General features: G+C 36.6%; 1 protein-coding gene across 8 annotated transcripts in view; it reads left to right on the plus strand.

Moving 5' to 3' along the window:
• The window catches only part of VPS13B (vacuolar protein sorting 13 homolog B), a 739,916-nt gene that overhangs the window by 449,214 nt on the left and 263,849 nt on the right, over positions 1-26,853 (plus strand). For all 8 annotated transcript variants that reach the window (XM_058564706.1, XM_058564703.1, XM_058564701.1 and 5 more), the window contains one exon: positions 7,928-8,131. In XM_058564706.1, the coding sequence (XP_058420689.1) occupies positions 7,928-8,131 (204 nt within the window). The remainder of the gene's footprint in view (positions 1-7,927; positions 8,132-26,853) is intronic.

A 26,853-nucleotide genomic window follows, 5' to 3' on the forward strand; every position in this document is an offset into this window, starting at 1 on the left:
GTGTTATTCATCCAGCTTAAAAATTTTTTTTTCTTTTCTTACATTCTAATTTTTGCCGCATTTATTTGAAAGTTATATGTCCCGTGTCTATTATTTTAGTGGTTACTCTAGCTATTTTAACGTGTTGACTTAACAAAGTCTGAAGTTAATCAATATGTTTGTCTTCCTTCTAGTTTTGACTCTTTGTTCCAATATTTTTAGATTATAGAATCCTGATTCTCTCATTTACCATACTAGCTGTACTTCCCAACTTTGTCATCTGAAAATTTGATAAGACTGATTTATATGAATTCATTGAAATTCATGATAAAACTAGTAAGATGAAATTTAACAGGAACAAGTACAAAATTTCATATGTAGTTTCAAATAGCCAACTCCATAAACACAGAATGTGAAAGACATGGCTTGACAACATTTCACATTAAAAAAGAATGATGGCTTTTCATGATAAAAACTATTGAATTGGGCGGGCCCCGTGGCAGCCCGGGTTCAGATCGCGGGCGCGCACGGACGCACCGCTTCTCCCGCCATGCTGAGGCTGCGTCCCACATACAGCAACTAGAAGGATGTGCAACTATGACATACAACTATCTACTGGGGCTTTGGGGGAAAATAAATAAATAAATAAATACATAACATACATACATACATATATATATATATAAAAACTATTGAATTGAGCCAAATCACTTTAGAACACTTTATCTGAAATTACCTGATGCCCTAGTTTATATATATATCATTGTCTGGTGTCTTATTTTTGGCTTGTTATCTCCTTACAATTTTGGCATCATTTAATATTTTGAAGATAATGTTTATTAGGTTTACCCATATAGTTACCAATTTCTTCCTTATCATTACTTCTTCGGATTCCTTGGGGTGCCTGGATCTAAGGTGTGGCATTTTTCAACAATTGTAGAATAACATTATCTCTTCAAGTTGTGCCTCCTCACCATTGACTGTATTATCTCCCTGGAAACTCCCATTAGGTATATTTTAGACTTTCTCCCTCTGTTCTCCATGTATTTTAACTCTCTTTCATCTACAATATTTCTTTGTCACTTTGGATTACATTCTGGATTTCTTTGGATCTTTCTTTCAATTCACTAATTATCTTTTCAGTTGGATTTAGTCTGCTTGAGTTTTAAATTTAAATAATTCTGTTCTCATTTGTAGTTCTACATGGTTCTTATTAAAATCTTATTCTCTTTGAAAGACTTTATTATTTTTTTAAATGAGTTACAGGTTTACAACAAAATTGAGGGGAAGGTACAGAGATTTCCTGTATGCCCCCTACTCCACATGTGCTAGCCTCCCTCATTATCAACATTCTCCACCAGAGTAGTACATTGTTACAATTGATGAACCTACATTGACACGTCATAATCACCCAAAGTCCATAGTTTACGTTAGGATTCACTCTTGGTGTTATACATTCTGTGGCTTTGGACAAATGTCTGATATGAGCTGTATCCATCATTATAGCATCATACAGATTATTTTTACTGCCCTAAGAATCCTGTTAGCTCTGCTTATTCATCCTTTCCCCTGATCAACCCCTGACGGGCACTGATCTTTTTACTGTCTCTTTAGTTTTACTTTTCCAAAATGACATATAGTTGAAATTATGTAGTATGTAGCTTTTTCAGATTGGCTTTTTTTACTTAGTAATGTCTTTAAAGTTCCTCCATGTTTTTTCTTGGCTTGATAGATTTTGTGTGTGTGTGTGTGTGTGTTTGCGTGTGTGTGTGTGTGCGTGCCAAATAATATTCCACTCTCTGGATGTACCACAATTTATTTATCCATTCACATACTGAAGGACATCTTGGTTCCTTCCAAGTTTGCCAATTATAAATAAAGCTGCAAGAAACATCTATGTGCAGGTTTTTGTATGGATGTATGTTTTGAACTCTTTTGAGTAGATATCAAGGAGTGCATTTGCTGGGTTGTATGGTAAGAGTATGTTTAGTTTTGTAAGAAACCACCAAACTGTCTTCCAAAGTGGCTTGTATCATTTTGCATTCCCACCAGCAATGGTTAAGAGTTCCTGTTGTTCCACATCCTCACCAGCGTTTGGTGGTGTGAGTGGTCCAGATTTTGGCCGTTCTAATAGGTGTATAGTGGTATCTCTTGTTGTTTTAATTTGCATTTCCCTAATGACACATGATGTGGAGCATCTTTTTATATGCTTGTTTGCCATCTCTATATCTTCTTTGGTTCTGCTCATATTTTGAAGAATTTTTTTTTAACATTTTTAAACATTTTATATTTCATGTGTGCTAATCCAGTTTATGAAGTCTTTGAGGGTCAGTTTCTTCTGCCTATTGTTTCTGCTGCGTCTCACTCAAGGTGCTGTATTGTCTTGTGTGAATTATGAATTTTGTCTGTTAGTCTCTCATTTCACTTGGAACTTAATCTGTGGAAGTTCTTTGAGTGGAAATTGAGTTCATCTCAGGAGAATTTGCTTTTCCCTTTGCTTTTGCCTGTCATCTGGTGGCACTATCTACCTCTCTAGATTTCATACCTGATTTGAAACTCAAACCCCAAGTGCTATCTTGTGATTACAAAATCTTAGAGGGATGGTGTTTTTTTTTGGCGTCTTCACCCATTGCTAAGGCTAAGGTCAAGATAGGTAAGTTGGTAAGTTACCTGGTCACTTTCTGCATGGGCATTAGAAAGGCATTTTTTTTTTAAGTTTTTAGTTTGAAATACTTACAGATTCACAGGAAGTCGCAAATATATAAATATATGTATGAAAGTCCTGTGTGCCCTTTACCCAGTTTCCCTCAATGTAGTTTTTTTCCAGCTTTATTGAGGTATAATTGACAAAATTGTAAGATAAAGTGTATAACTCGATGACTTGATATACATATACATTGTGAAAGGATTTCCTCCATGAAGTTAATTAACACATCCATCACCTCAGGTATTTACCTTTTTATTTTTCTGGTGAGAACATTTAAATTCTACACTCTCAGCAAATTTCAATTAAACAATACAGTGTTATCAACTCTAGTCACCATGTTTTCCATTAGATGCTCAGATCTTATTCATCTTGTAACTGAAAGTGTGTACCCTTTTGCCAGCATCTCCCTATTTTCCCCACCCCTTAGCCCCTGGCAACCACTTTTCTATTTTCTGTTTCTATGAGTTAGACTTTTTTTTTAGATTCCACTATAAGTGATACTATGCAGTATGTGTCTTTCTCTGGCTTATTTCACTTAGTGAAATGACCTCCAGGTTCATCCATGTTGTCACAAATGACGAGGTTTCCTTTTTAAGGCTGAGTAATATTCCATTGTATTTATATATACACACCACATTTTCTTTATTCACCTGTCCATGGACACTTAGGTTATTCCCACACTGTGGCTATTGTGAATAATGCTGCCATGAACATCAGACTATAGATAACTCTTCAAGATAATGCTTTGTTTCCTTTGGATATGTACCCAGAAGTGGGATTGCTAGATCATATGGTAGTTCTGTTTTTAATTTCTTGAGGAACCTCCACACTGTTTTCCGTAATGACTATACCATTTTACATTCCACCAATTGTGTAAAGGGTTCCCTTTTCTCTATATCCTTGCCAGCATTTATCATCTCTTGTCTTTTTGCTAATAGACATCCTAACAGGTATAAAGTAGTGATTCATTGTGGTTTTGATTTGCATTTTCCTGATGATTAGTGATGTTGAGCGCCTGTTCATGTACCAGTTGACCATTTGTATGTCTTTAGAAAAATGTCTGTTCGGGTCCTTTGCCTATCTTTTAATTGGGTTGTTTGGTTTTTTGGTATTGAATTGTATGAGTTCCTTGTATATTTTGGATATAACCCCTTATCAGATATATGGTCTGCAAATATTTTCTTCTACTCCACAGGTTGCCTTTTCATTTTATTGATGGTCTCCATTGCTGAACAGAAGCTTTTTAGTTCGATCTAGTCCCACTTGTTTATTTTTGCTTTTGTTGCCTTTGCTTTTGGTGTCAAATCCAAAAAATCATTGCCAAGACCAATATCAAGGAGCTTACCGGGCCGGCCCCGTGGCTTAGCGGTTAAGTGCGTGCGCTCTGCTGCTGGTGGGCCGGGTTCGGATCCCGGACGTGTACCCACGCACCACTTCTCCGGCCATGCTGAGTCCGCGTCCCACATACAGCAACTAGAAGGATGTACAGCTATGACATACAACTATCTACTGGGGCTTTGGGTGGAAAATCAATCAATAAATAAAAATTATAAAAAAAAAAAAATATATCAAGGAGCTTACCACCTATGTTTTCTTCTAGGAGTTTTATGGTTTCAGGTCTTGCATAACTTCTTGCATAACTATAGTACAATATCAAAACCAGGAAATTGACATCAGTACAATCCACAGCATGTTCAGATTTCACCAGTTTTACATGTACTCATTTGTGTTTATGTGTGTATAGTTCTGTGCAATTTTACCACATATGTAGATTCATGTAACTACCATCACAATCAAGATACAGAACTGTTCTATCACCAAAAGTCTCTCTAGGAGGGCTGTTTTTACTTCCCCCTTTCACTGCTGATGTAGCCATTCATGACCCCAGGCTTATATGCAGGGTCTCCTATTTAGTAGATTCATCACCTTGGGTGGGCCTTGAGCTTTATCGCCTCCTGTGGAGTTAGCAGAGCAGAAAATCAGTGTCTGCGGGATTCAGCAGAACCCTTAAGAGCAAAAACTGGCTTTGGCAGGTGCTTATTTATTTGTTTTCCTGGTTTCACTTTTTTCTGGGGACTTTGCAGCTTCTGTCCTCTGGTGCCAGCTCTGAGATGTGTTTAAAAAGATATTTTAAGTTTTTTCCAAGCATTTTAGTTATTTGAGTCAGAAGGTTCAGTCAAGGTTTCCAAGATGCCGTATTTTGGAAACGAGATCTGAACATACTAAAGAACATTTATCTTTATGGTTCTCATTATAGTGTTTTCATAATTAGAAAAGTGGACTTTGTTTTATCTTGGTTCCTGTGCACCTATGATTAGTTGGTGATTAGATATGCTTTCTATTCAGAACCATGTCAGATAATGTACTTCAGGAATGGTCATACAATTTATAAAGGGCCTCTTTATGAATAGTTTAATTTTCAGTCATATATTTTATTTATCTCTACTAGTCTTAATATTGAAATAACTAAAACACAGAGAAGTTAAATAATTTCCTCAAGCTCATAATCATTGGAAAGTCTGAGACCAAAGCTCACATGAACCTTTTGCTACAATCTTATCCTATTTTCTACAACTGATATTTAAATGGTTTTGCAGTTTAAGTTGAATTTATACACCCAACTATTATAAATTTCTCAGATCTTTCAAATCAGATTAAAATGACAAATATGTAATTTAATTTGAAAAGTAAACAAAAGGATAAAACATAAAATCTCCAACTTTGATTTTTAGAAAGTTTGAAATTTTAAAATTAACATGTTTAGAAGTATCTGGCTATTGCTCAATGTACAAACTCCTTTTTCATAGAGAGGAAGAACCTGTGGGAAGTCATGTTTTCCACAGATAGATAATAGGAAGAGTATAGCTCAACTTAAGGCCAAGACAAAATATGAAGAATGTCAAGCCTAAATGAAAAACTGATGAAACTCCATGTTTTTGTGGTTGTAATCTTGTGATTATGCAGTTTCTCCCTGTGCCAAGGGAAATAGAAAGACTGATGTTAATGCTGGGCTAGGTTGTTTTGTTTGTCTTTTAATATAGCACTAATTGTCTTTCCAAACATACTTTTTTTTCCTGTTAGCATTCTTAAAGTATTTTACTTCACCTTAAAAATATGTTTAGGGAATTTATTTAAAATGTAGAAAGCATTGGCTAGTTTAAAATAAGTAAATGTAACTTTTATATGGGGAATAATAATCTAGGGAAATAGGCTAGGCCACCAAGTGTCTAAGATATTTGCTGTACGTCATAATTTATGTGGACCTGAATCAAAAGTTTACTTTTTAAAGACTGTGTGTTCTATTGCTGTGGACAGGTAGGTTCTCCACTTGGAATTTGTAAAGATTTGTGTCAGTTCAAATCAGTGAATTGAAACGGCATTTACTGATTACTTGATACGAGAGTTAGTTCCTGACTTCAAGAAATTTATGGTATATTGGAAAAGAGTGACAAGTTATTGTACTTATATGTATAGAGAGACCCTAAGAGCACAGATTTGGGAAGGAGGGAGTTGGGAAAAAGTGTGGTCAGGAAAGGCTTCAATGAAAGTGAAGTCTGAGCTGGGCCTTGAAGAATTAGCAGAATGATACCATAATTCAAACGAAATGAGAGCATTCTACCAAAATAGAGACAGTTAAAATGTTATTCCCTCCCACCTGCACCCTCAGTCATTTCTTTTTTCTTTACCTTCATTAGGGCAAATTGAAAGGGTTGATGGCCCATTTTATGGGCCCTATTTCTAATGCAATTCTTGGGTTCATTTGTAAAACTTTAGGCCACCTTTCTTTGCATGCCCATTCCTAGGTTGTAATTTTTCTGAGTTAGAAAAGAGAAAAAGAAAACTAGTTTCAGCTCTTACCTTAGGAATAATGAGAATTCATCTGTCTCTGTTTCTCTGGCTCCTACTATGTCTTCTTGACCAATGCCTGTTTGTTTGCCTGTTACCTTATTTTAACTCCCTCTGATATTTCCCTGCCTGAGCTGCCTGCTCATTCAATTCCAGTCCTCTCCCTACTCCACTCTTCACTTGAATTCATTAGCCTCAGCCCTCACCTTGCCTGACCCAATGCATGCCATCTCCCTTCCTGAGCAATTGGCCCAGACACCTGCCATCTTGTGTCTCAATAGTCTTCCACTTTCCATCAGTATTTGACCACCCTCTGCATATGGTCTGACTTATGTAAACTGCTTAGTTAGCCAAGGCATAGTCTTAATCAGATTCTTACCCTCTTTCTGTAATTTTCGCACTGGGACCCAAAGCTCCCCCTGGTCTCCACTAGTTAGTTTCGTTAGTGTTCAGTTGATGTAAAGTAAAACTATTTTTACCCTCTATGTTATTTCAATTTTTATGTTGATTGAAACTTGCATAGGAGCCAAATATTATTTTCCTTTTGATAACCTACTTTAAAGCATTTGTGAACCAACAAAACTAAAAAGTTCGCAAACTCACACAAACTTAGGTTTATCTGGCTCCGGACCCCTGAACGCTGTTCTTCCTACTATATCATACCACCTTGCTGTTTTTCTTCTAAAATATTCATTAAAAATTGAAGCATTTACTTCCTCTAATTTAGCTTTAAGCTACTGATAATTTTATTCATTTGCTTAGCATTGGGTCCAGGAGGATCCATGTTGCAACTCTATATGAGCCAGTAATCATCACTCTGTTTCTACATCAGTAAACAACGTAGTCTTCTCAAAAATTTAGTCTGTATGACAGTTGGGTTATATAAAGAACCAAAGGCAAGGGGTAGGGGAGTGAAATAGTTTAACAAGTCTCTATTACCTTTCCTAACAAGACATCAAAGGGCTGAGGAAGGTAGGTGATTAGCATTGGAAAGAAGACTAGGTTTTGAGTCAGAAAACCTGGATTTAAGTTGCAGTTTTGTTTGTCATACTAGCTCTGTAACTTTGGCTAAATCTTTCAACTCTCTGAATTATTTTCTCTTTAGTAATAATGGAGGTAATAATAGAACCTCACTGCATCTCAAGGATTGAAACCATGTACGTGAAAGTACTTAGAAAAACAGTCCAGTGCTGAGAATAATGTAAGAAATCATTATAGTATAGATTACTGTTAAGTGATAAGTTTTGTATATATGGTAACTTTCATAGATTTGGTTAACTCAGTGAATTCTTCAGTAATCCAAAGGAAAAAATGATAATTATACTATGTTAGGGAACAAAATAAACATAGAATATTTATTTTTAATCTATTTATGGTTTTTCACTGTCTTTACAGGAGAGCCTTGAACTTAGGAATTCTTCGAGACCCTGGATCAGAAATTGAAGACAGACAATACCAAATAGACCTGCAGTCCATCAATATTGGTACTGCGCAATGGGATCAACTAAAACCAGAGAAGGAAAGTGGCACAGGAGGAGTGCTAACAGAGAGTGAAAGAAATTCTCAAAATCCAGCCCTTGAGTGGAATATGGCCAGCAGGTAGGTAATGATTGAGAAACTTTCTACACTTTCTAAAATTTCATTGTCAGAAGAACAAGAGGTGATATAATCTTTTGCAACCTAAGTGTTTTGGTATTGCTTCTGCATTTCATGACAAACATAAAATATATTTTGTAATTGTAGCTGATGATTTTGCTTGGAAACCTGCTAGTCCTACCACTGTTACACCTTAATTATTACAAATTTAAGATGTGTCAGCATTTTTTTTTGAAAAGCTTGCTATTTGATGAAAAGTTCCTCTTCTAGTTAAGGATACAGTTACATTTTTTCCTTGAAATCCATTGTATTCAAGGTTAGATTTTTTTTTTAAATCTCTCTTTTCTGCTTATAATAATAAGAGGAGAAAAGTCACAGAGGCTCTGGGATGTTTTTTTAGTCCACTTTAACTAAAAGCAGCTATGTTCACAGAGAATATTTTTAAAGGAATTAGTCTTTCATGTGAACTATAAGATTTGTAGAGAGCCACTGCCATCTTACCCAGGCTACTTGACGGTCCATCAGAGAGTTAGGTAGGGTTGTTTGCTAGAATGAAGGTACTAGGCATTAAAGATACTGTTAGATTGTAAAACTGGAGGTCTTTATAATTTTAAGAAAGAATTATTTTTCATCTGCTTTTTTTAATTTATAAGATTCAGTAGCATCTGTTGCTTTATAACACACTATGGTGGTTTGTTGATGGATTTCTTTAAAACATTGTATGTAGACTTTGTTGTAGGCCTTTTGCAATGCTGATTGCTTTGGGGTTCTGCCCTTTTACCATCAAAACTATACTTAGCCATTTGTTGTTGTTAGTGCCATTGAGTCAATTCTGACTCCTAGTGACCCTGTGTACTGCAGAGTAGAACCCTGCCCGGTCTTTTAGCGCCATCCTCTCACCTTCTGGCACTGTATCAGAATCCGGTGCTATTCATAGGGTTTTCATGGCTAGCTTTTACAGAAGTGGGTGGCCAAGTCCTTCTTCCTAGTCTGTCTTAGTCTGGAAGCTCCACTGAAACCTGTCCGCCATGGGTGACTCTGCCGGAATTTGAAATACTAGTAGCACAGCTTTCAGCATCACAGCAACACACAACTGCAACAGTATAACGACCGACAGATGGGTGGTGTGGTTTCCTGACCGAGAAACAAACTCAGGCCACAGCAGTGAAATCCCTGAATCTTAATCACTAGACCACCAGGGCTGGCTATATTTATCCATATCTTGGCATTAATAAGAGCAACAACATTAATAATAGCTTAGATAGTGCTTATCACTTTACCTAACTTATTTAACTTAATTTTCACAATAATGCTGTGGGGTAAGAACTGTTTTCCCTAATTATACATGCTAAGGTCTAGACAAGATAAATAATTTGCCTAAAATCAAATGCTAAGTAGTAATCTGTACTCCTTATAAGGTTCTTCTTCAAGTACCCACATTCTTTTCTAACTTGGGCTCTATTCATAATGAACTTCTTTCAGCTTCCTGAAAATATGATGGGTCACTTGCTAGTAGGCCTTTGTATATGATCTTCTCTTTACCTGGAACTCTTTTAACTGACCATTTTCATTTGCCTAACTCTCATCGTTCATCAAGTCTCAGAGTAGACATCACGTTTTCCAGGGAGTCTTCCCTGAATGACCACCGAGCAGGTTAGGTTTCCCTTCTGTTTGCTCTCATCATATCACTTAGCATATTTAATTATAATTATCTGTATACTCTGTCTGGGTCCTGAGGACAGAGATCATCACCATCCTGTCCATCCCTTTATCCCTAGCACAAAGCACTTTCATGATATAAAATGTATTATTATAGCCCTTCATTGACAAGTGATTGAATGTGCTCCTGCGAAGGAGTATAAATTTGGGTGAAAAATCTCCCACACCTGGCCAAGGTACATTTCAGGAGCAGGATGCAATTATTGAGCCATCAGCAGGCAATACTCCCGGCAACTGCGAGGAGTGAGTGTTTTGGTCCTGAAGTGGGAGGGTTTGGGTGCACACCACACATCCTCTACACCAATCCTGATCTCCAGACATCACATGATACCAACCAAGATCAAGTCCCCTCATTCCTCCACTTCACTCAGTTTTCAGATTTAGGAAGTACCAGCTTACAAAACTTATACATCATCATTTCTTAAAAACTGCAAATTCCATCATCAACAAAGAAGATGAGCCTTATTTTCCCAAGAAACTTTGTGACCATCTAGCCTTAACTCAACTATATCTCTCCTATTCATTCCTTAATTCATTAATAAATTATGTGTGTGTTTTAATAATTGATTGAGTTGAAATTCACATAACATAAAATTAGCCATTTAAAGTGAATAATTTAGTGGCATTTTGTACATTCATAATATTGTATAACCACCACCTCTATCTAGTTCCAAAACATTTTATTCACTCCAAAGTAAAACCCCTTACTTATTAAGCAGTTTCTCCACGTCCCTCACCCCACCCCCCATGGCCCCTGGCAACCGCCAGTCGGCTGTCTGTCTCCATGGATTTATCTATTTTGGATATCTCATATAAATGGAATCATACAATATATGACCTTTTGTGTCTGGCTCATTCACTTAACATAATATTATGGAGGTTTATCTACATCATAACATGTATCAGTACTTCATTCTTTTTTATTGCTGGATAATATTCCACTGTATGTACATACCACAGTTTGTTTATCCATTTGTCTGTCGGACATCTGAGCTGTTTCCACCTTTTGGTTCCTGTGGACATTTGTGTATGAGTACCTGTTTGAATACCTGTGTTCAGGTATTTGGGATATATACCTAAAAGTAGAATTACAGGATCATATGGTAATTTAATGTTTAACTTTTTGAGGAGCTGCCAAACTGTTTTCCCCAGCAGCTGAACCGTTTTTTATTCCCACCAACCATGTTCCAGGGTTCCACTTTCTCCACATTGTCACCGATACTTATTTTCCATTTTTTTGACTATAGCCATCCTACTGAGTATCATTTTGATTTGCATTTCCATAATGATTAATGATGCTGAGCAACTCTTCATGTGTTTTTTGGCCATTTCTATATCTTCCTTGGAAAAATATTTATTCAAGTCTTCTACCCATTATTTAATTGAGTTGTTTTTTTGTTGGTGATTTGTAGGAGTTCTTTATTTATTCTGGATACTGTACCCTTATCAGATATGATGTATAAAGGACCTTTCTATTTTGTTGATAATGATCTTTGATGCACAAGTTTTTAATTTTGATGAAGTCTAATTGACCTATTTTTTCTTTTATTTCCTTTACTTTTGGTACCGTATCTAAGAATCCATTGCCAAATCCAAAGTCATGAAGATTTATGCCTATGTTTTGTTCTAAGAGTTTTGTGGGTTTAGCTCTTATATCTCTTAGGTTGTTGATCCATTTTGAGGTTTTTTGTGTGTGCTTTTTTGTGTGTGCTTTTTTATTTGTTTTTGTATATAGTATGAGGTAAAAGTCCAATTTCATTCTTTTGCATGTGGATATCCAGTTGTTCCAGCACCATTTGTTAAAGAGATTGTTCTTTCCCCATTGAATGGTCTTGGCACCTTTGTTGAAAATTAACAGACTTTTGAACATTCAATATGTCCATGGAATGTCTTTTACAGTAGAGAAACAAAATGAAATAGTTTCTAATATGTGCCTATCCCTTACAGAGCTCAGTATCCAATCAAAGAGACGGACTAATTAATTAACTATAAGAGTGCACTGTGAAAAGTGCCATGATAGAAATAAATACAGGATGTTTAGGATTACAGAAGAGCCACATCAAAATCAGATAAACATATTCTATGGACATAGGATATCTCAGGCTAATAGATGTGACAGACACATAAACAGAACAATAAATTAATCTAAAATCAACATAGGTACAAAATAGAGAATTTAAAGAAAGAAATGAATGAATAACTCTGTGGCTGGGTTTTCAGGGAAGGTTTCACAGAGAACATGGCTTCTGAATTTGTTTCCACAGAGTATGAGTGGCAGGAGAGGGAGGGAGCATTTTGAACTAAGAAAGCAGTAAATCCAAAGGCTAGGAGTATAAAAAGTGGCATATTTTATTCACTTTTGAATACCCAGTACATAATATCATATTTATCACGAAATATAGGTACTTAATAAAGATTTGAGTGAACTAATGCAAGATTGAATGATTAGATGATTAAGTAGAGCTAACATATCATGTGACTGAATGTGTGTTTCTGAGAGAGATTAATTCAAATGAAGACAAGAAATTTTAGATCTTATGTAGCTTAATTCTATTGATTAATCTTGACAGAAATATAAACAGAACCTTAATATATTTCTGTTTTTCAGTAGGTATTACAGGTAAAATTCAAAAGATACACAGTGAAGAGTAATTCACTCCCTCCCCTGACCAGTATTAAATGGGAACCTTTATAATGGTTTTCATTCATTTTTCCTGAGTACGTTACTCAGATTTTGTCTTTAATCATAATGTGTTTCTATGTATATGTTGGGGAGGGAGAAGCAAGGAAGATAAGCATAAATAATCATCAAATTTTAAAACTTGTAGGTCTTCTTCCAAACCCTTAATTTTTCAGCTGAGGAAATCCATCAGGGTTCAATCAGGGCAGCAGAATCACTGTAAGTAGTATAGCATAAGGGATTTATTTTAGGAATAAGACCTTATCCAATTATGGAAGAAGCTGGGAAGTAAGGATCTAAAAGAGGGAGACTGTGGATTAGGGAGATGTCACTACCAAACTCTCTTGACCATGTGACCTGGGTAAAAAAGTCTGTAGCTCCCTAGGTTACTGGGAAGCCAGGCACATCCAGCTGGAGGGACCACAGGAGGCTGGTGGAAAAGTGCATGGGAGGCTACTGCCTCTGTGTCTGGGGGTGAGCCTGCAGGTGCTGTTGGTGAGCATGACCAACCGTCAAGAAAAAGAGCTGGTCATAGAGCTGGGAAGAGTGAGGACAAGCTGGAATCTTCCAGCCTCTCTGCATCGGAATTTCACTGCATTTAAACAGCATGACTCGCAGAGAATATTGGCCACTATTTCCCTTCCACCTTCCAAATCTCATGCAAATTTCTCTCTAAACTCTGAACCATTCTTAGTAAGTTGTTATAGAACAAAACCACTGCAAGAAACTAAGTTTGAGGAGGTTTTTTGGCTTGTCCAATGTCTCTTGAAAATAGACGTAAGAATGGAAGGCTGGTTTGCTTCCTCTTAGTCTACTACTTTTCTTTTCTACTCAATCCTCTGACCCTTTACACTTATGCTGAAGTTCATTGTTAATTAATAGCTTTTTTTTTTCTTTTTTTCTTAGCAACCGTGTTTACCACATCTGGGTTTGTTTTATAATCTGAGGAAATGAAGTGCTGAGAACTAAAATAACCTGTACTGTTGTCTGCTGTATGCAAGTTACACATTCAAATCACTATTGCTGTTTTACACAGTGATTAGTGCTTTGGGTGTGTGTGCAGGAGGAGGTGGTGGAAAGTTTTATCTTGTAATTTCCTGAAAATGCCAGTATGCCTTAATTCTCCAAGTTAATATAATTTTCTTGTTTGTAATATTTAAAGATATAACTTGAATAGACTTGAAAACTACACTTGAAAAATAAATAATTTAGTTTTTATCACAGTACTTTTATTTGTCCCTATTACTATCTATGTTTGATTTCTGGGTAATTTATCTTTCAAACTTTATTGTTAGAGAAATAGTTACAGCATATTTATTTGTTTAAATATTTTGATACAACATGTACTAAATTATATATCCTACCCTGCAGGCCTTCTTTTCCCACACATGGGATTTTTTTAAATTGTTATTGCTATATGTTTGCTTAGCAAGCTGAATTTGAATTTGACACGTTCCTAAAATCAGTCAATCCTGTGCTTCACAGAATTGGTAACGTTGACTATGTGGAAGTATGACTTTGTGTTGATACTGAAGTCCCTGAAGCGTATATCATTGGCCTTAATTCTGAGAGATTGTGACTATTCCATCTGTCTTTTGATCTCTTATATTTTTATTTTTGAAGTGAAGTGTTACTCAAATGTTCACAGGAGTCTTTGCATATTTTGATTTGTGATTAATGAAACATGAAGTTTTTCTAGAATTGCACCTGAAATCATAGACAGGAACGTGAAAGGAAAGCGTTTTCTTTGTTTTTACTCTTCAACCTGAAAACCAGCCCTTTTGTCTTACTGATTTGTAAGGATGTCAAGGGAATCTAAGCAAAATTATAGAATAGAAGTTAATCTAATTCCCACAGCTCATAGATTAATGCCTGGAGTGACTTAAACCTACTTGAATTGTATGATTTTATAATAATTCCCTTCAACTTTGTTGTGGCTTTACATGAGAGAATGTGATTTCTCATCCTGCTTAAAAGTACCTGGGAACTGGGTGTGAAGGGAAAAGCGATCCTGATGCAGCAGGAAAGAGCAGTCGGTTTTTCCTTCCCAGCAGCCAGCAAATATTTTCTTCCTTGCCTGTTGGCTGAGGGTGTCCTTGGCAATCTGAAAAGGTGGCATAGAGATAAAAGGACAAAGATCTGTTTTGCCAAGTGTTATTCTTCTTTGTATCCTAGCATAGTTACTGACAGACTGTAGGTACTCAGAAAATATTTAAAATGAATATAATCGTAATACTAGTATATCATAAAATTTTAAAATCTGTTGTATCTTCAGTTACTTTGCTGTCTTCTTACAGCTCCTAACATAATAATTGTTATACATATAAATATAGATAATAATGCCCTGATTGATCCAAACCCAACTAACCAAAGCCCTAAATAGCCAGGTTTCCCTACTTCAACATTTTGTTTTTAAGAGAAGGAGCCAAACAAGATTATATCAAAATTTACTTAAAAGTATATATACCACACATAACTTTTATACATTATCCTATATAATTCTGTGAACACTTTGCCTGGTACATCAATACATGTTATTAAAGCTTTAAAAATGAAATAAAATAAATTTCCTGACCATCTCTCCCTTGGTGGATTCCTGTATATATTCTCAACACACAATTTCTGAATGTCCTTTTCTCTGAGAAACTTCCAGCAATTCCCCTGGTTTCTGCTTCCTCCATGAAGTGTATTTGAAGTTTTTCCTTGGAAAAAGAGCTATTAAGTAGAATTAGATACAGGATTTCCAGACTGTAGATATAAACAACTGGAAACTAGAACCAAACCTATTATCCATTGAACATCTCAGTTCAACTGAATTAAGTTGATGTTTCAATATAGACATGTTCGTAAGACTTTCTTTTAGAGGCTGTAATAAATGTAGCTTTGTGATCTCCATCACAAATATACCATTAACCATAGTTTTGGTTTATTTTGTTTTGGGGGGGGGTTATTTTTTGAGTTTTTTTTAATAGCATGAAAATATTTTAACGTTATTTAATTTTGCCAATCTAAATTTGTACTAGCATTTTATTTAAATTTACCTTAAAAATCATCCTCATTTCAAGTTGTAGTTCTTGTAGCATCGTTCATAAATGCTTTATATGTTTTTATAAATTAATTCCTTGTGTAAGTTTAGAACCTTGAGAGGTCCTCTACTGAATGTTTCCATAGCTCTCTGTACTTTCCTTATCGTTATACTTGTCCCACCTTATGATTATTTTGTTTAGTTATTTTTTCTGCTAAACTGAGCTCCACGCATCCATCTTTGCCATCGTATTCCCAGCACCTAGCAGAGGGCCTGCCACGATAGTGGACACTTAGTCCACGTTCTCAAAATTTCAGAGAGTGATAAATTTAGGAAAATAATATGACAGTATAATGTGATATGAGTAACTGGGAGATTGTCTTAAATTAGAGCTCAGGGAAGGCCTGTTCTAATACCTGAATGACAAGAACGAGCTAACCATGCAAAAGACTCCTGGAGTGTTTCTGCCAGGAGGGTTCTGGGCGGAGCAAAGACCCTTGAGTGGGAATAAGTTTAGCACATTTAAGGATCATGCCTGGCTGGGAGAAGAGAAATAATTGATGAAGTTTTGGGTAGAGAAGGACTAAATTATGACTGGTCTTATTGGTCAAAGGGAGTTTGGAATTCATTTTAATTGCATTGGAAAGTCACTGGATACTGTTCCTCTTGGGGGTGGGGGTGGGGAGAACCAGATTTAAACTCTTGACTAAATATTTGACTTTTACAGTTACTATAGAATTCAAATTATCCTTATGGCTCTCTATCTGAAAATAAGAGGAATAAATAAAAATAAATAGGTATAGTTAATCAAATTATAACAAATAATTTTCCAAATAGCAGACTATGATAAGTGTTTGTGAATGTTACTCTTTTTCATATTTAGGAATATCCACTGAAAGGGATTATCTCACTTGATTACCACAACAAGTCTTAAGTATCTTCTGGTCAAGTATCTTCTGTCTGAAGCTCAGCTGTAATACCATACCAAGAAAGTCTTCATGTTGCATAAGAAATGTTCTGTTCACAAACAGACCATCTAGTACTTTTTATTCTGTCTTTTTGGTGGAATATTTTGGAAACCTTAGTACCATTTTTCCTACTTCCGGTCCTCCATAATATGCAATTTTTGAAGTATAGTTCTTACGCTGCTTTAATATTTCCCACAAAGTCATGCCAAAATGTATGGAAGATGGGCAGAAGAACCTTAACATAAATAGGCTGAGCCCAGGAAAATGACCACAGCCTTCCAAAACATATATTTTCATGAGTGTATGTGGCATATACCTATGCCTTCTTGCTTAGTAACAGTTTCAGAAAACTATACTTTTCTTCATTTATAATCTACTCCTTCCAGAGCTTAACAGAATAACTTTTGTTAACACATATGATTACTTTCCTGTTATTTCATTAGCACCTTAGGATTATCAGTGTTTTTTTAATCTTCAAAGAGTGTTTAATGAGTTTCTATGCATTTAATCTTCCATATTAGATGATAGGTGCAAATCACTGTACCATTTCTTTGTTTCTATGGACAATGTAGAGATAGATACATTAAATCATTGTTATATTAGAGTATATCAGAGAAATATTTCTTCCACAGCTCTCCTAACCCTGTATGCCTTAGCGTGCTATAGATATGTTTTTTCTAGCTAATTTTAATATCTTTTGTTCATCATAGGTGATCAGCTGTTTCACCAAACAGCTAAATATGTCTAATTGTAGATTTTATTATATGTATCTGAACCAGGACTTACTGTGCTTGCTGAATCTGTGAATTCCCATATTTCATCAGTTCTGGAGAATTCTCAGCCATTATCTCTTTCATACTTTCCCTTTTCCTTACTTTCTCGTCTCACATTTTGGAATGCCAATTAAATATGTCAGACTTGACCCTCTGTCTCTCTTTTCTTTTAAACTTTCCATTTTAAAATTTACTTTAGTACATTCTTGGAATTTTCTCAAATCTGTGTTCTAGTTTACTAATTTTTTGTTAAGCTATTATCTAAAATGCTGTTTATCCATCTGTTATGTATTTAATTTTAGTAACTATATTTTTCATTTCTGAAAGTTCTATTTGGTTGTTTTTCAAATCCGTTTTGCCTTTTTGATAGTACTTTGGTTTTTTTCCTGTGTTTTTATTCCAATCTATATGTCTTTAATAATTTTCGACAAATTTATTGTCCGTATGTGGTATTTCCATTATCAAAAGTTCTTGATAATGAATCTGATAATGGAGTTGAACTCTCCTCTTGCTAATAAAGAATTTATAATAAAGAGTTTTATCATATATAAAATAATCTGTGATTAGGAGCTTATCTTCTATAGTCTTTCTCCCTGAGAATGCCACAGAGTTATCAAAGATCTGATGCAACATTTTTTTTTCTATTAAAATATTTATTGAAATATTTTATATAAGTATAATATTTAATATTATAATATACATTTTTTTATTGTGAAATTTTTGTTGTACATTATTGTTTGTCAGTCACCATAGAGGTGTATCCCTCCACCACTTGTGCCCACCCCCCCACCACGCTAGCCCCTGGTAACAACCAAATAGTTCTATCTGTCAGTGTGTTGGTTTATCTTCCACTTGCGAGTGAAATCACGCACTGTTTGTCTTTCTCTTTCTGGCTTATTTCACTTAACATAATACCGTCCAGGTCCATCCATATTGTTGCAAATGGGACAATTTTCTCTTTTTTTTGTGGCTGAGTAGTATTACATGGTATATATATACCACATCTTCTTCATCCAATCGTCAGTCGAGGGACGCTTGGGTTGCTTCCATGTCTTGGCTATAGTGAATAATGCTGCGATGAACATAGGGGTGCATAAGCCTCTTTGGGTTGTTGATTTCAGGTTCGTTGGGTAGATACCCAGTAGTAGGATAGCTGGATCATAAATTTCTATTTTTAATTTTTCGAGGAATCTCCATACTGTTTTCCGTGGAGGATGTACCAGTTTGCATTCCCACCAGCAGTGGATTAGGGTTCCCCTTTCTCCACAGCCTCTCCAGCACTTGTTGTTTTTTGTCTTGGTGATTATAGTCAGTCAAACGGGTGTAAGATGATATCTTAATGTGGTTTTGATTTGCATTTCCCTGATGATTAGTGATGTTGAGCATCTTTTCATGTGCCTATTGGCCCTCTGTATATCTTCTTTGGAGAAGTGTCTGTTCATTTCCTCTGCCCATTTTTTGATCGGGTTGTTTGTTTTTTCATTATTCAGTTGTGTGAGTTCTTTATATGTTATGGAGATTAATCCCTTGTCAGATATGTGGTTTGCAAACATTTTTTCCCAGCTGGTTGGGTTCCCTATTCATTTTGATCCTGGTTTCATTTGCCTTGTAGAAGCTCTTTAATCTGATGAAGTCCCACTTGTTTATTTTTTCTTTTGTTTCCCTTGTCTGAGTAGACATGAAATTCAGAAAGATCCTTTTATGGCTGATGACAAGCAGTGTACTACCTATATTTTCCTCCAGGAGTTTTATAATTTCAGGTCTCACCTTCAGGTCTTTGATCTAGTTTGAGTTAATTTTTGTGTATTGCGAAAGCAGATGGTCCACTTTCATTCTTTTTCAAGTGACTGTCCACTTGTCCCAGCACCATTTATTGAAGAGATTTTCCTTTCTCCACTGTATGTCCTTAGCTCCTTTGTCAAAGATTAGCTGCCTGTAGATATGAGATTTTATTTCTGGACTCTCGGTTCTGTTCCATTGATTTGTGTGTCTGTTTTTGTACCAGTAACATGCTGTTTTAATTACTATTGCTTTGTAGTATGTTTTGAAGTCAGGGATTTTGATGCCACCCACCTTGTTCTTCTTTTTGAGGAGTTTTTTTTTTAATTTTATTTTATTTATTTATTTTTTCCCCCAAAGCCCCAGTAGATAGTTGTATGTCATAGCTGCACGTCCTACTAGTTGCTATATGTGGGATGCAGCCTCAGCATGGCCGGAGAAGCGCTGTGTCAGTGCGCGCCCGGGATCCGAACCCGGGCCGCCAGCAGCGGAGTGTGCGCACTTAACCGCTAAGCCATGGGGCCAGCCCGAGGAGGTTTTTTGTTTTTTTTTTTTTGTGAGGAAGATCAGCCCTGAGCTAACATCCATGTTAATCCTCCTCTTTTTGCTGAGGAAGACCGGCTCTGAGCTAACATCTATTGCCAATCCTTCTCCTTTTTTTTTTTTTTTTACCCCCAAAGCCCCAGTAGATAGTTGTACGTCATAGTTGCACATCCTTCTAGTTGCTGTATGTGGAACACAGCCTCAGCATGGCCAAAGAAGTGGTGCCTCGGTGCATGCCCGGGATCCAAACCCGGGCTGCCGGTAGCAGAGCGTGCGCACTTAACCGCTAAGCCACGGGGCCGGCCCCCACCTTGTTCTTCTTATTCAGGATTCCTTTAGCTATACGGGGTCTTTTGTTGCCCCATATGACTGTTAGTATTTTTGTTCTATTTCTGTGAAGAATGTCCTTGGGATTCTGATTGGGATTGTATTGAATCTGTAAATTGCTTTAGGTAGTATGGCGATTTTAACTATGTTTATTCTTCCAATCCATGTGCATGGAATATTTTTCCATTTCTTTATGTCATCATTGATTTCATTCAATAATGTCTTACAGTTTTCATTGTATAGGTCTTTCACTTCCTTGGTTAAATTACTCCTAGATAGTTTATTCTTTTTGTTACAATTGTAAATGCGATTGTTTTCTTGAGTTCTCTTTCTGTTAGTTCGTTGTTGGTATATAGAAATGCAACTGATTTCTGTAAGTCGATTTTGTAACCTGCCACTTGGCTGTAGTTGTTGATTATTTCTACTAGTTTTCCAATGGATTCTTTAGGGTTTTCTGTATATAAGATCATGACACCTGCAAACAGTGAGAGTTTCACTTCTTTCTTGCCTATTTGGATTCCTTTTTATTCCTTTTTCTTGCCTAATTGCCCTGGCCAGAATCTCCAGTACTGTGTTGAATAAGAGTGGTGAGAGTGGGCACCCTTGTCTTGTTCCTGTTTGTAGAGGGATGGCTTTCAGTTTTTCCCCATTGAGTATGATGTTGGCTGTGGGTTTGTCATATATATTGCCTTTATCATGTTAAGGTACTTTCCTCCTATACACATTTTGTTGAGAGTTTTTATCATAAATGTATGTTGGATCTTGTCAAAAGCCTTCTCTGCGTCTATTGAGATGATCATGTGGTTTTTGTTCCTCGTTTTGTTAATGTGGTATATCACATTGATTGATTTGCAGATGTTGAACCATCCCTGTGTCCCTGGTATAAATCCCACTTGATCATGGTGTATGATCTTTTTAATGTATTGCTGTATTCGGTTTGCCAATATTTTGTTGAGGATTTTTGCATCTGTGCTCATCAGGGATATTGGTCTGCAGTTTTCCTTCTTAGTATTGTCTTTGCCTGTTTCGTAATGTTGGGTGATGGCCAACAGGGTGATGTTGGCCTCTAGAATGTGTTGGGAAGTGTTCCATCTTTCTCTATTTTTTTGGAATATTTTGAGAAGGATAGGTATTAAGACTTCTTTGAATGTTTGGTAATATACTCCAGAGAAGCCATCTGGTCCTAGACTTTTATATTTTGGGAGGTTTTTGATCACTCTTTCAATCTCTTTACTTGTGATTGGTCTATTCAGGTTCCCTATTTCTTCTTGATTCAGTTTTGGGAGGTTGTATGAGTCTAAGAATTTATCCATTTCTTCTAGATTGTCCAATTTGTTGGCATATAGTTTTTCATAGTATTCTCTTATAATCTTTTGTATTTCTGTGGTATCTGTTGTAATTTCTCCTTTTTCATTTCTAATTTTATTTATTTGAGCCTTCTCTCTTTTTTTCTTGGTGAGTCTGCCTAAGAGTTTGTGAATTTCGTGTATGTCCTCAAAGAACCAGCTCTTTGTTTCATTGATCCTTTCTACTGTTTTTTTTTTATTTCAATTTCATTTATTTCTGCTCTAATTTTTATTATTTCCCTCCTTCTGCTGAATTTAGGCTTTGTTTGTTCTTCTTTTTCTAATTCTGTTAGGCGTAGTTTGAGGTTGCTTATTTGGGCTTTTTCTTGTTTGTTAAGGTGGGCCTGTATTGCTATGAGTTTCTCTCTCAGGACCACTTTTGCTGCATCCCACGTGAGTTGGTACGGTGTATTTTCATTTTTGTTCGTCTGCAGATATGATCTGATTTCTCCTTTAATTTCACCATTGGTTGTTCAGTAGCATGTTGTTGAGTCTCCAAAGCTTAGTCACTTTCCCAGTTTTTTCCTTATAGTTGATTTCTAGCTTCATGGCATTATGGTTGGAACAGATGCTTGTTATGATTTCAATCTTCCTAAATTTCTATAAGCCTGCCTTGTTTCCCAACATATGGTCTGTTCTTGAGAATGTTCCATGCGCACTTGAGAAGAATGTGTAATCTGCTGTGTTTAGATGGAGTGCTCTATATATATCTGTTAAGTGCATCTCATCAAGTTTTTCGTTTAAGTCCCTATTTCCTTATTGATTTTCTGTCTGGATGATCTGTCCATTGATGACAGTGGAGGGTTAGGATCGCCTACTATTATTGTGTTGTTGTTAATATCTCCTTTTAGGTTTGTTATTAGTTGCTTTATGTACCTTTGTGCTCCGGTATTGGTGCATATATATTTAAAAGTGATATGTCTTCTTGGTTGAGTATCCCTTTTATCATTATATATTGCCCCTCTTTGTCTCTCATTACCTGTTTTATCTTGAAGTCAGCTTTGTCTAAGTATGGCAACATCTGCTTTCTTTTTTTTTTCTTTTTTTGTGAGGAAGATCAGTACTGAGCTAACATCTGATGCCAATCCTCCTCTTTTTGCTGAGGAAGATTGGCCCTCAGCTAACATCTGTGCCCATACATCCTCTACTTTATATGGGACGCCGCCACAACATGGCTCTACAAGCAGTGCGTCAGTGCATGCCTGGGATCTGAACCGGCGAACCCTGGGCCCCCACAGCAAAGCGCCTGCACTTAAGCACTTGCGCCACCAGGCTGGCCCCAACACCTGCTTTCTTTTGTTTGCCATTAGCTTGGAGTATTGTCTTCCATCCTTTCACTCTGAGCCTGTGTTTGTTTTTAGAGCTGAGATGTGTTTCCTGGAGGCAGCATATTGTTGGGTCTTGTTTTTTAATCCATCCCACCACTCTGTGTCTTTTGATTGGAGAGTTCAGTCCATTTACATTAAGGTAATTATTGATATATGGGGGCTTGTTGTTGTTATTTTATTGCTCTTTTTCCCGTTCTTTTGCCTTTCTTTTTTTTCTCGTCCCGTGTGTTTCGGACTACCAATTCAGTTTGGTAGTTCCGTGTGGGGCTTCTCTTAGTTTTCTCTTTCTTTATCGTGTGTGATTCTGTTCTGATTATTTGGTTAGTGCTTACCATGAGGTTTGTATAAAAAATCTCGTGGATGTGATAGTCTATTTTTTGATGGCTTCTTATTATCTTAGACTAAGTCGATTCAATCCCTTTCCTCTTCTCCTTCTAAGTTATTGTTGTCACATCTTATTCCTTTTTGTGTTGTGAGATCGTGTTTAACATGATGAGGTTATATTTATACTTGGTGCTGACCTTCCCTTGATCTTTGGTTTTATAATTAAGTGTTTGCTAATCTATTTTGATAGAGGACTTGAATTTTTCTGGTTTTGTCAACCTGTTTTCCTCCTTGTTCAAAACTTTGAATCCCCTCTCTCTTTTTTTTCTCAGGGTTGAGGGCATTCTTGAGTACTTCTTGTAGTGGGGTTCTTGTGGCAATGAACTCCCTTAGCTTTTGTTTATCTTGGATAGTTATTCTCCATCATATCTGAAGGATATTTTTGCTGGATAGAGTATTCTTGGCTGAAGGTTTTTGTCCTTCAGAATTTTGAATATATCGTTCCACTCTCTCCTAGCCTGTAAAGTTTCTGTCAAGAAATCGGCTGAGAGCCTGGTAGGAAATCCTTTGTATGTTATTTTGTTTTGTCTAGCTGCCCTTAATATTTTTTCTTTGCCTTTGACTTTTGCCAGCTTTACTGCTATATGCCTTGGACAGGGTCTTTTTGTGTTGATATATTTAGGAGATCTATTTATTTCATTCACTGGTATTTCCAGTTCCTTCCGCAGGTTTGGGAAGTTCTCATCTATTATTTCTTTGAACAAGTTCTCTGCTCCTTTTTCCCTCTCTGGTCCCTCTGGAATACCTATAATCCTTATGTTGGATTTCCTAATTGAATCGTGTGTTTCTCGGGGATTTTCTTCATTTCTTTTTAGTCTTAGTTCTATTTCCTCTTCCATCTGGAGCATTTCTGCATTGGTGTCCTCAATGTTGCTAATTCTTTCCTCCATATTGTCAGCTCTGATGCTTAAGGATTCCAGATTTATCTTTATCTCCTCTATTGTGTTTTTCATCTCTAAGATTTCTGATTGGTTTTTTTTAATAATTTCAATCTCTTTTGTGAAGAAACTCCTGATTTCATTGAATTGTCTGTCTGTGTTTTCTTGTATTTCATTAAGCTTTTTTATGATGGCTGTTTTGAATTCTCTGTCATTAAGGTTATACATTTCTGTGCTTTCCGGGTTGACTTCTTGGTGCTTGTCATTTTCCTTTTGGTCTGGAGATTTAATATATTTTTGCATAGTGCCTGTTGCTGTTGGCCTACTTTTCCTCATAGTGAAAATATATGGTCGCAGTTTGCTCTTGCTGCCACTGAGTGAGAATCAAGTGCTGTGTATTCTGGCCCGCCTCAATCCATGGGCCCAGCATCATCAGCCCCTGGCTCATCTGAGGCGTGGCTGAGTGGAGGCTGCTGGGGGGGAAGCATGGGAACAGCTGGAGCTGGAGCATGTGAACAGCTGAGACTGGAGCACAGCTAGGCTGAAGCAGCTGCGGCTGAAGTTCCGCTGGGCCAAAGAAGCAGGAGCTGGAGCACTGCTGGGCTGAAGAAGCTGGAACTGGAGTGCGCTGGGCCAAAGAAGGAGGAGCTGGAACGCCATTGGGCCAAAGAAGCTGGAACTGGAGTGCGCTGAGCTGAAGATGCTGGAACTGGAGTGTGCTGGGCCAAAGAAGCTGGACCTGGTGGGCTTAAGTTGCTGGCACCAAGTCAGCTGGAGCCTGAGCACAGGTCAAGCGAAAGCAGCTCCTTCCACTTACTCTGGGGATTCCAGCACCTCAGTCCTTGGGTGTATGGCTGCCTGGGTGTCTCAGACGTCCCCTATGTTGTGTGAATAGCTTCTCTTGGAACATGAATGTCCTTTTTGTTGTGTCTTAGAGGGGGAGAGTTCAATGGCAGAAGCTCACTCCGCCATGATGCTGATGTCACTCCCCTGATGCAACTTTTATATGAATAACTCAAAATGGTTATTTCTAGACCAACACAGATAATATAAGTTACAGCTACCAAACACACAAAGGGGGATTTCCCATTATTTTTAATTTTCCAGGGAGATCTCTGTTTTTCAAACTAGCTCTCTTGCCAAGACAGACAAACTTTCTCGTTCTTCCCTATTTCTGATAGGAAGATATTTTTCCGGCCCTTCAAGGGCCCCAGGTGTAGGTAGGCAGTTCATTTCAAAATCCTTGTCTATCAAGGACGTAAGGATTAGCCTGATGTCTCAATATCTTAAAAATCAGTTCCTTTGGTTTACTGAGAGTGGCTGAGACTCTGAAGTCTTTAACAATATCAGTTAATACTTTGAGTTTTACTTCCCTCTTTTGTTATTTTAAACCCTAGCCTATTATCTAGTAAAATGTTGGCAGAATTTAATTCTTGTTGTAGTTGTTTCTTCAGTGTTTATTTTTTTCTTTCTTTTGAATTCATCCTTGAAAATATTTGGATCTATGAAAAATTTTAATGATTTTAAAAGTATGTATCATTACCTCAAATACTTATCAAAGATAATACAAAAGAAGAGTTAGCACTGTATAGCAGATAAGTTATAATTTTATAGGAATGTTGACTTATTAAATTTTTTTTATGTCTAAGGTCGTAGATCTTTCATATGTGGTGTTATTGATTTAATTCATCACATAAGGGGGAAAAATATGATATAGATGAGTGCTTTTTTTTTTCACCATCAATCCTTTTAATGTTTGCTTTTATTTGGTCCCTTGCCATCTTTTCCATTTTAAGGTATTTTTAAAGCATCTCATATTTTAGCACTCCCTCTGAGAGCACATCAGATGTTACATGTTTCTCACATTGGTCGTTTTATGGAATTTGAGCTATTAGGCTGTAATTATGGTGTCTCTCAGGATCTCAACCCTTCCTCTGTATTCACAGATTTTAATACTTCTTCCTGTTACCCTCTATTCACCAGATCTCTTAATTCTTTAAAATTGACTTTCTTGAAATCCAATACTTATGTGTCACAGAACCAGATGATCCAATTTGCTTTTTTGGCAGACATCATGTAAAGCTCTGCCCATTGCAAAGTTCAACGAAAGATACTAGTACTCTAGACTACTCTCATAGATAAGGATATAGAAAGTCTTGAGTTTTATCTGGGCTTCTTCATGAGATAACTTATGCCAATTTTATGATCTCAACTTTATCATTTTATAATATAAGGGATTAATAAGGACACATTAAAAGGAATATTAAATTAATGGTTCCAAAGAACTTTTGAGGTACAGCTTGCTAGTAAAACATAGAACTGTATTATTTCATAAAATGAAAACTAAGAATATGGATAGTAAACTTGAAGATCTGTACTAGCACAAGCTTTGGCTACTCTCTGTTTTCCAGTTTCATCTTCTACCATGTATGCAATACTTCCTTTGAAATTATTAGCAGTTAGCAATTTTGAGTGTAGAGTAGGAATATTATGCTAAATAACTGCTCAAACGTGAGAATGTATAAAGAAGAATTAAAATAGAGGCCAAATGCTGCTCTGGTATCAACTTGCCCCCGAGGCCCAATTCTGGAATCTTTGTTCCCACTGGGTGGCCTCAGCCCAGTCCTGAACCTCATTTCCTCGTAGGTAATGTGGGGCTAGATAGTGATCCTTACTTCACGTTCAGGGTTGTTGTGAAGAAGCATTCAGTATTCAAGGCACAAAAGCCATTTCACTAACTGTAAAGGCATAAGTTTTGTGACCCTAATGAGATTGGAAAGATGGCAATTGTCAAGTAGAAGGTCTGAAATATTAAACATAGGAAATTAAAAATTATCACAAAATAGTAAAATTATTGTTGGTAACAAAAGAGATACTAAACTATTTGCAAGAACAAAAGGAATTAAAAACAGACAAAGTGGGGCTGGCCCTTGTGGCTTAGCGGTTAAGTGCGCGCACACTGCTACTGGTGGCCC

Source organism: Diceros bicornis, chromosome 21, assembly GCF_020826845.1.
Source record: "Diceros bicornis minor isolate mBicDic1 chromosome 21, mDicBic1.mat.cur, whole genome shotgun sequence".
Taxonomy (NCBI): Eukaryota; Metazoa; Chordata; class Mammalia; order Perissodactyla; family Rhinocerotidae; genus Diceros; species Diceros bicornis.